Source organism: Aedes aegypti, chromosome 3 (genome assembly GCF_002204515.2).
Source record: "Aedes aegypti strain LVP_AGWG chromosome 3, AaegL5.0 Primary Assembly, whole genome shotgun sequence".
Taxonomy (NCBI): Eukaryota; Metazoa; Arthropoda; class Insecta; order Diptera; family Culicidae; genus Aedes; species Aedes aegypti.
In genome coordinates this window covers 250,827,799-250,842,807 of record NC_035109.1, presented here as the reverse complement: position 1 = coordinate 250,842,807, position 15,009 = coordinate 250,827,799, and the positions used below count along the sequence as shown (strand labels likewise).

Sequence of the window (15,009 nt, the reverse complement as noted above, 5' to 3'; positions counted from 1 at the left end):
AATAAGTCATGAGAGTATATTTTAAATGATTTAGTAAAAACTGAGAGTTATTGGTATACTGCCGTGAATCGCAAATCAATCCCATCTGTAAAAAGTAGGCACACGTTTGCATCACGTTTGATGTTTGTTTCAAATTAACTTTAATAAATACCCTTTGACTTCAACTGCAGATAAGTTAAATATTGAAGAATGAAATCTAAAATAGCATTGTTTATGTCTATTATAATTCATTTCGACCTTCAAAAACAGGTTCGGTTATTATGGAACTGCTCTATAAAACTAAACATTTTGTAATACCCGCTACGGGGCCTTCCTTAGCCAAATGGTTAGAGTCCGCGGCTACAAAGCAAAGCCATGCTGAAGGTGTCTTTAATTTTCTTGACTTCCCTGGGCATAGAGCATCATCGTACCTGCCACACGATATACGAATGTGAAAATGGCAACTTTGGCAAAGAAAGCTCTCAGTTAATAACTGTAGAAGTGCTCTTGGAACACTACGCTGAGTAGCCGGCTCTGTCCCAGTGGGGACGTTAATGCTAAGAAGAAGAATACCCGCTCCGGCCGTTGTATAGTCGCTTTTGAAGCATTTAATTTTTGTCCCGGGATCCCGGGATCTCCCGGGATTTTTAAAAATAAAATCCAGAATCCCGGGATTTTTTCGAGTCCGGGAAACAAGGCCCTCTTCTAATAAGGTATATTATTGAAGTGCGTTAAAAATATCAAGAGTCAAACGCCAAAATTAGCGCTCCTCGTGGAATTAATGCACCGTTAATTTGTTTTAATCTTAAATATCAAGAATTGCTGAGCATGCACTCTCCAACAGCCTGTTGCCTTAGGCCACACAATATACCTTCTGTTTGCCATCATTATTATATAAGTGAACGGGAATAGCATAACCCTTGGTTGCATTGCTGCAGCATTCTACGACCACCACATACCTGTTCACCAGTCACGTGCATATGATTTATGCAATACGTACAATCTATTCAGTCTCACTTACCAAGCCAGCTCACGTGGGACTGTTCGCTTCTTCCCGCTCATATTTGCAGTTTTTTCATCATTTTGTTTCTGTTGCATTGTAAATTTTCATTCCAGTTCAAGGCTCGAACCATTCATCGTAGGTCGTCTCTGGCAGGGGTTTAGTGCAGTAGTGCAGAGAAAAACTGCCAATTTGATGGAACAGCAGAGATGCAGGTTTTGTAGATACTCACCACATAATAGAGTTATTTGAAGGTACATTGTGGTGAACAGCAGTAAATCGTGTCGTAGAAAAATTGTATGGAAATGGAATGTATTTGACTAACTTGAAATCCTGTTTGAGGCCTTCGCTATGCAGCGTTCGAACGGTTGTAGGACAATAGGTCGAATGGACATAAGGTCGAATAAACGAAAGTTTAAATGAACAAAAGGTCGAAAGGACAAAAGATCAAAAGGACAAAATATCGAATAGAAAAAAGGTTTAATGCTGAGATGGATGAAAGATAAAATCATAATTGATAGGCGAAGAATTCAACAAAGAAAGAATTATCCAGAACAGTTAAAAACAGTATGTTCTATGTACATGGATCGTATAGCAAGTATTTAACGCCCATAATAGAACTGATGGAAGACGAACATATGATAATAATTGTTTTAAATGTGTTTGCACAGACTATTTCCATAGAAATGACTAATTTCATTGAAAAATTTTGCAATCAATTTTTCTCTGAGATTAATGTTTTCTTTGGGAAGAGTATGTTCCTTCATATTAAACTACAGTCAACTCGTAATAACTCGATATTGAAGGGACCATAAATATTTATGGACAGCAGTATTAATTATGAATTAAGTTCTCTATTAAGTTTCTCAGAGAGGTGAGAAAATATTTATTCTTACCACTGAAATCGATACTGTTCGAAAAATAAGTTGTGTTTAGAATTTGACACAAAACAATACGTTGAAACAAAATGCAATCATTCTAGGATAGGTCTCTCGAAACTGTATTACACCAACAAACATATTCCTAAACAAATCACTCTCGCTACCAGACCACAACCAACTTCATTCATTTGATACCAATGAATTAAGCTTCAATCAACTTCAATCATAATCGATTCAATGGTCATTTACTTGTGCAAGTTTACGTCTTCCATTTCAACCAAGAGCAATTCTCAAACAGCAATTCGCCCACCCAACCGAAATCGAATTAATCTTTCCGATCGGTTTAACAATCTCTTGAGCATAAGTGATCGAAACGATAAAAAAAAAGAACTTTTAAGAGGATTTGTTCGATTACTGTTTGACGGACGGAAACCGTACTCAAATGACCCTCCTCTGCTGGTTCCTCAGTCAAGTGGCAGATATGCCGCACTTCGAATGGCATATACGCAATCTGCGCTGTAGTGACCGTTCCACCAAAATGGCGTTTAGTCTTTACGGCACTTGGCATCGTAGTTGTCGTCGTTGCAAGCTGATGCGACGAGGAAATGAGTTTCCGAAATTGTTCATGTGTAATGAAGTAGAAACGAGCGGTAGCATCTCGGACGCTGTTGAATGCTACGTAATGTTGAAAACTTTAATTAATGCTAAAAATCAATGTAATGGATGCGGAATTACAGTCTGGAGATAAAATCTTCAATCCACTAAGCCGAGTTTTGCATTTCAATCAGCACCCGCGAATAGTTTGCGAAAAGTTGAGTTTGAAGAGAATTTATTTCGAAGGATATCGCTGCTCTAGTGTGACAACACCTTAATGATGATAATATCGTTTATACATTGAACGAATGACTTGAATTTGTGAAGTGAATTTCTTATATGAATAATATCTGCAATCTTCAATGCCTAGGAAATGATGCCATTTTCTGAATCCTCGAGAATCGTCCCCTCTAGGAGTTGACATTATGCCAAGAAGCTGGAATTTGTCTACATTAGAACCAAGTAGAAGAATTGTTTTTTATTCATGTTCGACACAACTTATCAATAAAAATGCATGGACATTGATAGACTTATGAAATCAAAAAACATGTAAATCCTTCTTCAAGTTTTGTGTATGATCTTCTTCTTTTTTCTGACGTTACTTCCCCACTGGGACAGAGCCTGCTTCTCAGCTTAGTGTTCTTATGAGTTCTTCCACAGTTATTAACTGAGAGCTTACTATGCCAATGACATTTTTTGCATGCGTATATCGTGTAGCAGGTACGAAGATACTCTATGCCCTGAGAAGTCGAGAAAATTTCCAACTCGAATAGATGCTCGACTGGTGGGATTCGAACCCACGACCCTCAGATTGGTCTTGCTGAAAAGCTGCGCGTTTACCACTACGACTATCTGGGCCCCATTTATGTATGATAAATCCCTTAAATGAGCAACTTAATAAGGCCTTGTTCGCAGGATTGCTCTTGATGAAATCTTTAAAATTATGCCTTGATCCACTAATACTCCCTAGACACATCGTCAGTCTTATCGTTGATACTCCAAATAATTTCAGTTACATATCTCTTGTTGTTTAAAGTTGAAGCAAGATGGATACTCAATTTAATTTTTTTACCCAATTTTTCAAACTAAAATGTCGCATGCTTCCTGTTATTACAATGATTTTCAGCTAAATGTCAGTTCGACCGCTTTTTATTGCATATGGAATGTATTGTTTCCATGTGCGAAATTTGGTTACAATCTGAGTTTCAGTTGAATTAAGGAAAAAATCATTAACTTCAAATCGTGTTTCGCCAGAAGCTGTACGGCTAAAACATAACTTCAATATTCACTTCTTCTAACCGTGAGATTATCATCCAAAAATACCGAACTAACCAGCAAAGTCCCATTCTTCTCCGAAACTGAAATAATCCCTGAACAATGAACGAAAGCACTAGAATCAATTAAGCAAATATTATGACGTTTAAGAAATGGATCTCTTATCTGCCGCAGGCCCAACATCCACCAGGTACAGGCAACGAAAACCGAGACCATTAAAAGAAGACATTAACTATGCCGAGGGCAGCTGGAGAAAAATTGCTAAATCATTATGATGTATCAGGAACGGCGAAAATGTTCTCTATGGCCAGTCATTCTACAGCTCAGAGCGGCGGGCGCGTGTATGCTACCACTAAGGGTATGTGATATGAGCCTATGCATGCTATAAAACGCTTGACTTTTACTGTGCGCCCTGTTTTTAAGTTGCCCGTGAGAGACACCGACCCCAATATGCTTCCAGTGGGCTATTTGCCCACACTAGACAACGGACTAGCATGCAACATTATGGCGGTTTAAAATTTAGAAAAGTTTGAAAATCCAGTCTCCCATATCTTTCCTACCATCCATACCATAAAAATAGCATTCTGTGAAACTTTCAGCTTTCTAGGTTGTGGTGTAAAGGTGGCGATGTAGGTTTGTATGGAAATTACGCCGAGGATCTTGGATCGAATCCAAGTCACCGACAAAAAGTTGTAGTGACGACTTTCGAAGGGAAGTAAAGCCGTTGGTCCCGAAATGAACTAGCCCAGGGATAAAAATCTTGTTAATAAAGATAAATATAAAAAGCTATCTGTTGATAAATAGTGTACGATTTATTTTTGTAAACTCATTCTTTTAGCAAATAAGTGACATCAGTTTCATCAAATTTACAACTGGATTTTTGACATTTAGTCGTTTCTTTATTCTTTAAAAATGTACTAATTCTTCTATCAAAAAGGAGCAATGGATTCAATTAAATATTTTGCTTTCCGGGCACAGAAATATTTCATCAGGATCCAAATAGCTTCTTAATATGTAGTATTGAATAGGCTTCTATACATTTGACGCTCTGATTTTATGTAGAGCATGTTGTGGCGGTACCACGAATAATTGAATTCAAAAACTACTTTGAAAAATGAGTAATAGTTTAAGTTGCCCAGATTTTATTGAATTAGACCATTGAGTTATATTGACAGGGGGGTATCTGTGAATATAACTCACCTTGAGTGAAATGATGAATTCGAGTTCATTTGTCCATGTGCTCAACTCCACATACCATTTGCAGAATTAGTTCCCTGTTCGAATCTGGCGCGATCTTTTTGTAGAAGACTGTGTCCTAGGATTGGACATCGACCTGGGTTCAAGTATCGTTGACACCTTAAATCTTTTATAAAACTTCGGGTAAGCAGCGAGTAGGATAGGAATCTACTTCGTAGATTGCGCGTAATTTTCGGCGACGGAGATTAGCAAATCTCGCGCCTATTCTGAGGATCCCTGAATTTGACTCTTCCACTTTGTTCTTGTCTGCGGAAGAGGCGAGAGCGGTGCAAATTTAATTAAAACGCGCCGTGGTGTGATAGTTAAAGTGAAATAAAGTAAACGTGAAATGTCTATGAATTTTGTTATTTTAGATTTCTTTCCATATCCCACGACGGGTAATTTTGGTGCTTAATAGTGTGCTTAGGGTGCAAATTCTAAATGTCACTTGTCGTGTGATCATGTTCTTCAAATAGATTTGTGGCAAGTAGCAAGGGCCGTCACACCACACCCCCAACTTAGCAACCGTTTTCGACGCCACTTTCTAGCTTCGGAGTTTTTCCGGCGGTACACGTGGGCCAAATCACCTTGGCATCCTTCTGTCAATGTTTGCCTGCAAGTAGCACTTTGAAGAGAAACTCTAATGACTAATTGAAGATTAATTGAAGAGGTTAGTAGCAGAGGGTAATTGAAGAGTTTTTTCTGCGGTTTTTCATTCCATATAAATTGTATGTATAACATGGAAAAAGAAATATATCTTTTCTGACGAGGATCGCAAGTCGTCACATCTGCATTTTCGTCAAAATTAAGTTAAAGTCAGTTTTCAACCAATTTTCCAATGCTCTTTCAGCTGCACTAATGAGATAATATGATTTGTTCGAAGAAAATAGAAAAAAACAGTAAGTCAAATTGTCCCATGATAAATAGTAACCGCATATCAGTCCCACTACAGATTTCTAAACCGTGTCATAAAAAAATGCACCGTATTTTGATCATCTTTACATTTTTCTCGGATGGATATCATAGTAAAAAGAAAACTCTTAAAGTTTTAATAAGATTTGAACTGGATTTTTTTGAATGTTCGTATGGAAAACGAGTTTTAAAAATTTCATCGTCCATTTGGCGGCATCCATAAATTACGTGACGCTCAAGGGGGGGGGGGGTCAAGCGTTACGGCTCATACAAAAATTTGAAAATTTACATACAAAAAAGCATTACGGAGGGGGAGGGGGTCAAAAATTTCGTTACGTAATAAATGGATACTGCCTTTTCTCAATGCCTACTTGTTAAAGATGCCTGCAGAAACTGCTCTAACTGTTTGAAACATTGTTATGTTTTTGGATTTTACGTCATATTTATATAGATCTTCGTATTGTTAATCGAATAGTTGAAAACGTTCATACGTGGACAAATTCTTATTTTTTTTTTCTTTTCTAAGTTTTGTCCTTGCGACTTTTTATCCCTTAGGTCCGATTTCTTCACCTTCGCTTAAGCCTTAAACCACGTTTACCCATATGATTAAACATGGTTTTAAGCCGGGGTGATTAAATTGGCCGTTCTGACCTTTTGACGTTTTGTTTCTTCAAGCGTGTTCGGTTTATCGAGCTATCTATCGGAATGAAATTTTTGTCTTTCTGTTTTGCTGGGCAGTGCTATGCGAAGTACCAAGCTAACGTGTTATGTTTCGCGCACCGTCAGAGTAATTTACATTGATATTGAAGTTATGAGTGTTCAGATAAGTCACCAACTGGTGAGCTCATTTTATGTTAAAAATAACACACAATTCAATCGTGTCAACACCGAACAAATATCATTCGTTTACGGTGTAGAGTTTTTCCAGTACTGTAATCAAGTCTTACCGACAATCGAGTACTTCCTTATCCACGAATCGCATCACTAATCAAAGGTGACTCCCATATATTTCCCTTCTTGAAAAAAATACCCTTCCTGTGATATCCACATACAGATGCAGAGGTATTCTCGGTCTCTAGTAGCAACAATAGAAACTGTTGAAAACTTGCATTTTAAAGATAAGTAGAAAACTTGCTAGAGTTTTGACTGTATGGTAGAATCAATTATGTGTTTCGGCTACGTAGTCTTGATTTTTACAACAGCTTTTTTTTTTATTTTTCCGACGTTTCGACACGGCAATTGAGTCTTCCTAAGGGGATACTGAAAGTCACATTTTTGGATTCTCTTATTTGGATTAAAGTGCAATTTGTACCAGTTCCGATCAATCACAGAGTAATAATCAGAGTTGTTATTAGTCGCCGGATTTGACAGACTATTAGTGACGGTGACAAAAAATGAAAAGTTTTCGTCTCTGCCTCAGCTCAGCGCGTTGGATAGAAGCTTGTAGCTAAGACTTTCTTTGTCTGCAATTGTGCGCTCGGTGACGAATAGAGGCTTATTTTGGCTCAGTGCGAAGGGGTGACGCGCTGAGTGACAAAAAATATTACTCGTTGACTTTTTACGGCTCTGTTTCGACGTGGTGTTGTTGTCAGACATTGAAGACTTATTTTTTTTTCCAACTTTTCGTCATCGGTCAGTGACGAAAACGATAGTTACCAACCCTGGTAGTAATCATTGACATGTACAATGAGTCTATGCTATGCAGCTAATTTTCATCATAATGAAGAAAAATAACCCTTATGCCAAAATGAATCACGGAAGAGCATATATGGAGAGAGATGATGGTTCCTGGTCAAAGACATAAAAATTTGTATGTGCACAACAAACCACGAGAGGAGAGGGGGTAGTCTGAAAATCCGAAAAATGGCCACGAGGCTCATGGACAGCCCCTCCACAGCACGAAGGAAAAACACCCTATTTTGAAATAACCAAGATGTTTGTTGAAATTAGGTTGTTTCATTATAAAATATTTGTTTCCTTATAATGTGAATAATTGTTGTTTCAAACTGAGATTTTGGTTAGTTTCTACAAACAACTGATTTGATTATACTAAAAAATAGAGAAACAAATACTCTAGTTGACTATAGGTGTCAAAATAGAATAACGGGTTGGTTTGAATCAAACAAAGATTTTATTCACATTCGAAACAACCAAATTTCTAAACTTCAAGCGTTATTTATGTGAAAGCAAGATCGGTCAGCTAAAATAAGTAATAAATAACGACAATTTTTTTTTCTCAGTGATGAACATTTCAACTAAAGTTTTAAGTTCATTCGATACTTTTGTTTTTTTTTTCAACATCCTATGACAATTGTCCTTAACAAACGAGAAATACTGCTGCTGACTCCTAATATTTCTGTTGAATTCCTCCTTCTGTCTTACCACTCTAGACAGATTTTCTCAGACATCTCGCATGTGCAGATTAAACATCAGTTTAGATTGGAGAAAGTTTTCAGAAGAAAAATACGTGCAGCTATCATTCGAGAGCTAGAGCCTAGTGTTTCAGGAATTATAATAATAATTATCTCATAAGACATGAATTTAACGAAACCTGAATAAAAGATTTTGTTTTCTTCAATACTAATAATGGAAACATAAAACACAGATTAGTACCTCATCCAAAACCAAAAAAATGGTTAAATCAATCAGCAAATTTGTTTATTTTGAATTGATTCATGTTTAAATCAAACCACTGTTGTTAGTTTGAAACAACCTACGTTCTTGGTTGCTTCAAGAACTGTCAAAATGATTGGGTTGTTTCAAACTAAGATTTTGTAGAAATTATTTAGAATGTTTTGGAATGTATAACACTAAATCTGAGTTTGTTTCGAACGGTGCATTTTGTTGATTTCAATCATAATTTTGTTTGTGCATGTTTCAAACTGATGTTTTGTTTGAAATAAACTATATATTAGTTATAAGCACTATTTTTTTTTCTCAGCGAGTGTTTAAAATTCCGCGTATGGTTCCGTTTCGTATCGTCATGAAAAAAATCCATATTGCATACCCTCAATGCTACCACAGGGGGATCCGTCCTGGTACTGCTGCTGCTGCTGCCTTTGCTAGTGGCGGTACGACAGAGACGAGAATTTCATAACCTTGTCATTGTTCCATTGATCGCATTTCATTTTTTTGTCGAGTCGAAAGAGGCACATTAAGGCACATTTTATTAAATTGTACAGTGAGGAGTAATGGGAACAGACAGACTTGGCGCGCACCCGGTAGCTTACATACATATGCTGTAGTGCTTATATGCAGTGAGGACCTACCGTAGCTCTGACTGGGAAACATCAATCCGAAGTAGAACATGAAACAAGGAATTCATACTTCTGGCAGAGCAATCTTCTCTAGTGAAGAGTCAACAGTGTTCCTATACTTTGGGAAGGACCGAATGCTTTCAATAGGCTGCCGAAACGCGTTAGGGCAATTGAGTTTTACTGCTCAGCATATATTCATGAGAGGGAACGAAGAATTTAATAACCCGCATTCGGGAATGATTTGCATGACACGGTTAGAGCTGTTTTTCGTGATCAGGTCCAACCTTGCCCGGCCGATTTGCGGTTCTACTTGTGCGCTTGTAGGAGTTTGGAGTACAATACAGCAGCATACAATTAGAACATTTATTAATTACGTACATTACTGTAATGTAGTGAACTTCTTGTTCATAATCTTCTTATGCATCAATGAATTCGTAACACATTATTTTCATAGGAGCAAACATATTTCAACACCAAAATATTTCACCTCCATAATGTACAGTTTGACAATGGTTAATACAAATGCGTTCCTTTACTACATGTTTCTTAGATATTTATGAATGATCTGTAGGAAATAAAGTCGTGTTTATCGATGATCAATTTCACCCTTTAAACAATTTCTAGCATAAAAAATGCTTGCTAAAACTGTATCCATTTTGTTAGAAATATAATCTTACTGCACATATTATGATTTTTTTCATTTATTTCTCCTAAAAATACACAGGTTCATTAAACACCAGCAATACACTTCTATCTGGGAACAACACGAGCATCTATAACAAAACAGCCATGTGACTGCTGTGTTTGATCCACGACATCGATTTCGATGGTCACACTGACCAGCGGATAAATCGCAGTGATCGGCATGCTCAAGTGGTAAGTCAAATCCTCCCCAGGGCTAGTTGGGCAACGTGATTGTACCAACCAGTTGCAAGCGGCAGAACGGTCGGCAGGCAGCTCATAAGGAGCAGTGACGCCCAATGCTGTTGCGGTCACTATGGTGCGCATATTCGTGGCTTCTTGAACTGAAATTATACAAGTCATTTATGTGTAATATTCCACAACTCACAAATAGTTCTCGACTACACTTACCGGAAGTAAAATCCATTGCCATCTTTGCCTCGGTACCTCTGGGTAACAAGCATGGCAAACTTGGGCAGTCTAACAGACGAACTTCTCTGGGAACAGGTCGAACGCCACCGCATGGACGGAAAGCTACTGTGTCCCAACTCTGGTGGTCCACATTGTCTGCATTTTGGAGTATCGCAGCTGGAATAATGACGAAGAGCAACAGTAGTTGAATCATAGTTACTGCGTTAAGCGAAGATGAATGATTTTTGAATCCGACCGAGTATGAACTGAAATGATTGGGTATTTAATGCTAGTTTTATACTTACATTTTGGAAAGAAGCAAGAAATCTAATCCGATAAGACGGGCTTATCAATCAATTCCTAAACTATGTATATATTGTTACGTGCAGGTGTGAAATTCGTCAAGGCTTGGTAATAAATTTGTGTCCACACTATGGTAGTAGCGACAACATACATTTACAAACATGCTTTATAAGTTCCATCTTCTATAGTACAACATACCTTTAATACACAATATCAAATAATTGTTAGGGTGGTTCAAAATTTAAAACGGTTTAAAAATCTTACCTCCCATTATTTCGAACCATTCTCACGGTGAAACTAGCGATCTGTGAAATATTCTGCTTTCTATGTGGTAATACAAAGGTGGCCCAAAGACGATGTAGGTTTATATGAAAATTACGGTTAAGCCCTCCCTCCGCGGATACAAAGCAAAGCCAGGCTGAAGGTGTCTGGGTGCAATTCCTGGTCGGTCCAGGATCTTTTCGTAATGGAGATTTCCTTGACTTCCCTGGGCATAAAGTATCATCGTACCTGCCACACGATATACGAATGCGAAAATGGCAACTTTGGCAAAGAAAGCTCTCAGTTAATAACTGTGGAAGTGCTCATACGAACACTAAGCTGAGAAGCAGGCACTGTCTCAGTGAGGACGTTAATGCTAAGCAGAAGAAGAACGGCCATATTCTTGGAGGTGGCGATATCTAACAGCGTCCACTTCATCATCAGTGCTTCCGAAGTGTAGGCTATGGACGTTGATTAAGCTGAAGTTAAAGCATCGTTATTAATTCTTAACTTGCAAATTCTTGCATTGATCGGCCACCACTCGATCATGTGCTTTTGCATATCGCCCATCACTATGAAAGCTGTTCCCAGCTCACATGTGTTGCCACAGCTATGGTGGATGGTATGATCATGGCTCCTGTTCAACACACCTCCTGCATCGCTATAATTCCTAAACCGCAAACTTTTAGTACATCTAAGAGTATGCGTTTGCTTCCTATGAAGTTAAAAGTATTTCAGTTCCACATACCGAGTTTCCAATCTCGAGTCCATTTCAATCGCTATGGTCTTTGGCGATTGTCCTGGTCCGTTTTCTCTCGTTCCTGTGCTGATGTAAATTGCGGTTGGCTTGCAGGGCCGGACACCAACCCCTCAGCTTTCCAAAGGACCATTCCCCCTAAATGTTTGGAGGGCCATAGTGCACAGTTTAGCTTAGAGTCCTTTACTGACACTCGGACGATGATCAGCCGCTCCTGACATGTGGAACAGACGCTCCAGGTTTGCTGAAACAAAATCTCCTCACCTCTTCCCTGTCAGCATACGACCAAAGTTTCTACCGGGGTTGGTTACCCGATCTTCCCTGTGGTAACTCGTACAACGGCCGGTACTGCGAGGAGGTAGGGATAGAAGTTACTTGGTGATTGGCTAAGGATCACATGAAGGGGTATTTTTTATTTCTGCAGGTACACGAGGTACCAATAGTACGCCATGCCTAGCATTTACCGTGCCAGCAGGTTCTGTAAACTATGCACATCTTCAATTGTTTTCTATACACTCTTAGCTCAGCATTTAAACTTATTTGATGTTTTTACTTAACGGGTATTCATAAAGCACAACTATGTATTTTTTTTTTTTTTGAATATCTTTATTAGTATCATTCTAATCATTACATTCATTTCTTGTATCTAGGTGTTCTCTGTTATTAGACAACACTATCATCCTAATTTGGTAAAACAAATTTAAGATTTTATTAACATTTCGTTAACAACATTTTACATTCCATTTGCCGTAGCAGTTCAGATTTTTACAGGTAAGTTGATTTCACTTGCTTATAAGAGAAAAAAAAACGCTTTGAATTGACTTAACCTAACTTAACCTAAACATGTAACGCATTAATAGTGGCAATAGAAGATTGTAACGATTTTTGCCTGAAATTTATTAATTATTTTATTTGACATTTGTTCCAATGTTTCAACATTGGATATTCAATGTAACTCATTTGTACTATACCAGGGAGGAAGTTTCAGAATAGTTTTCAAAATTTTATTTTGAATTCTCTGCACAGCTTTCTTCCTGGACAACAGCTAATCCATATTGGTACAGCATACAACATGGCTGGCCTGAATTTTTTTTTTGAATATCAAAAGCTTGTTCTTAAGACAAAGTTTTGATTTTCTATTAATAAGGGAATAGAGACATTTTACAAATTTGTTACATTTGGCTTGAATGCCCTCAATGTGATTTTTGAAAAATACATTCTTATCTAGCATGAGCCCTAGATACTTAACTTCATCTGATCAATATTTAATCAAACACTCAAACTACTTGTTCATAGCAAACACTAGAACCAGAGACGGGCAAGAAACCGTTTTTCTAACGCTTCCATTCTTCCATCATTATAGCACGCCTTTCCATACGCCTAAAACATCCCAAGTAACAATTTTAGTTTTACAAATTACTTCCACGGTCAAGGCACTGTTACCTTCATCGCATCCCCAAAACCTTTTGTAGATCAGAACGTAACTAGTTGGCCCATTCTTATAGAGGCTATGAAGTGTGTTCGGATCAAATCGGCTAAAACAAACGGTTTTTGCAAATCAACCTTTTTGCGGGTTGATCAAATTCTAGTTGTATTTCATTTTTATGTGTGGATATGTACAGATTTAAATTGTAACAAATTCTCAATCGATTTTATTTACAATTTTAGTTTGTTCTCTTCACGTTGACTTTCATTTTCACCCTCTTTATGCTTGCTCTACGCTTCGCAGAATTACCTATCAAATATTGTGCATATGTTTTCAATGTTAAATTTTATCTTAACTAACTAAACTTACAATTTTCCGGTAAACGAGTTAGTATCAGTGCGTGTGTAGTATGTCCGTCCGTCAGTGGTATGACTGTCCTGCCGAATTTATCCCGTCTATCTACAGATTTGTTGAGTGGATACGAGTAACTGACACTGAAGAAGACTGCAAGTGGTAGTCGAAATACGCGTATCTGTCAAAGATAAGCATTTAGGAGCGGAATTAAAAGGTACACGGTACTCCATCTACTTTAAAGTTTCTCTATTTGAGATTCTGCTCAGAGGATTCGATCATTCATTGGGTGGTAAATGACTGGACAATGCGTACCATTGGTACTTCGCGTACCTGCAGGTATAAAATAGACCCCATTTGTGGTCCTTAGCCTCTTGTCCAGTAACTCCTATCCCTACCTCCCCGTGGTGCCGCCTGGGATACGAGTAACCGTAGGGAAGATCGGGTAACCAACCCTGGTGGAACCTTGGTCGTATGCTGACAGGGAAGGGGGGCTCCTCTCTTCTGAGGGTGTAGCTTATCAGAGCGTCTGTTCTCCATGTTAGGGGCGGCTCAAAACAGCGTCTGTTCTCCATGTTAGGAGCGGCTGATCATCGTCCTAGTGCCAGCGTGGGACTCTAAACAGTGCTGTGCACGATGATCCTCCGGCGAGACAGGGGGTTGGTGCAGGCCTTACAAGCCAGCCGTAAAAACCATCAGTACAGGAAGCATACAATGTAAATTCGGACCGGAAGAGCTCACCGAAGCCCCTCTTGAGGACTGCTGGAGTAGTCTCAAAGCAGCCATAAACAACGCAGCGGAAGGTGCCATTGGGTTCGTGGAAGCAAATCGACGGAACGGTTGGTTCGACGAGGAGTGTCAGACGGTTTTGGACGAGAAGAATGCAGCGCGGGCGATGATGCTGCAGCAAGGCACCCGTCAAAACGTGGAACGATACAAACAGAAGCGAAGACAGCAAACCCATCTATTCCGGGATAAAAAGCGCCGCCTGGAAGAGTTGGAGTGCGAAGAGATGGAGCAGTTGTATCGTTCTCAAGAAACACGTAAGTTCTACAAGAAACTAAATGCATCCCGCAAAGGCTTTGTGCCGCGAGCCGAAATGTGCCGGGATAAGGATGGAGGTATCTTGACGGACGAACGTGAGGTGATTGAAAGGTGGAAGCAGCACTACGATGAACACCTAAACGGCGCAGAGGAGGAAGATCTAGACAGCAGGAGGAATGGCTTCATCAGTACGGCGGATGAGGGAGACGTGCCAACTCCCACAATAGGTGAAGTTAAGGATGCTATCAAACAGCTCAAGAACAACAAAGCAGCTGGAAAGGATGGTATTGGAGCGGAACTTATTAAAATGGGCCCGGACAGGTTGGCCACTTGTCTGCACCGATTGATAGCCAGGATCTGGGATACAGAACAGCTACCGGAGGAGTGGAAGGAGGGAATAATATACCCAATATACAAAAAGGGTGACAAGTTAGAATGTGAGAACTATCGAGCGATCACCATTCTTAATGCAGCCTATAAAGTGCTTTCCCAGATCATCTTCCGCCGTCTATCGCCACTGGCAAGCAGATTTGTTGGAAGTTATCAAGCCGGATTTGTGGACGGGCGATCGACGACAGACCAAATCTTTATGTTGCGGCAGATCCTCCAAAAGTGTCGCGAATATCAAGTCCCTACGCACC

At 39.0% G+C, this 15,009-nt stretch overlaps 1 protein-coding gene across 1 annotated transcript; it reads right to left on the bottom strand.

Annotated features, from left to right (window-relative positions):
• Positions 1-9,819: 9,819 nt before the first annotated feature.
• On the bottom strand, positions 9,820-10,656 carry LOC5572138 (epididymal secretory protein E1). Its single transcript, XM_001660167.2, has 2 exons — positions 10,227-10,656; positions 9,820-10,159 (listed from the first exon to the last, which is right to left on the bottom strand). Exons 1-2 carry the CDS (start codon positions 10,438-10,440, stop codon positions 9,885-9,887), a joined length of 489 nt encoding a protein of 162 aa, XP_001660217.1. The 5' UTR covers positions 10,441-10,656; the 3' UTR covers positions 9,820-9,884.
• Between the last annotated feature and the right edge of the window lie 4,353 nt (positions 10,657-15,009).

What these genes read in the sequence shown, in the direction of transcription:
- LOC5572138 (XM_001660167.2), bottom strand. Translation starts at nt 10,440, where the DNA reads ATGATTCAACTACTGTTGCTCTTCGTCATTATTCCAGCTGCGATACTC. An exon ending in GGCAATGGATTTTACTTCCG is followed by an intron (nt 10,160 to 10,226) that starts GTAAGTGTAGTC and finishes GTATAATTTCAG; the next exon opens with TTCAAGAAGCCACGAATATG.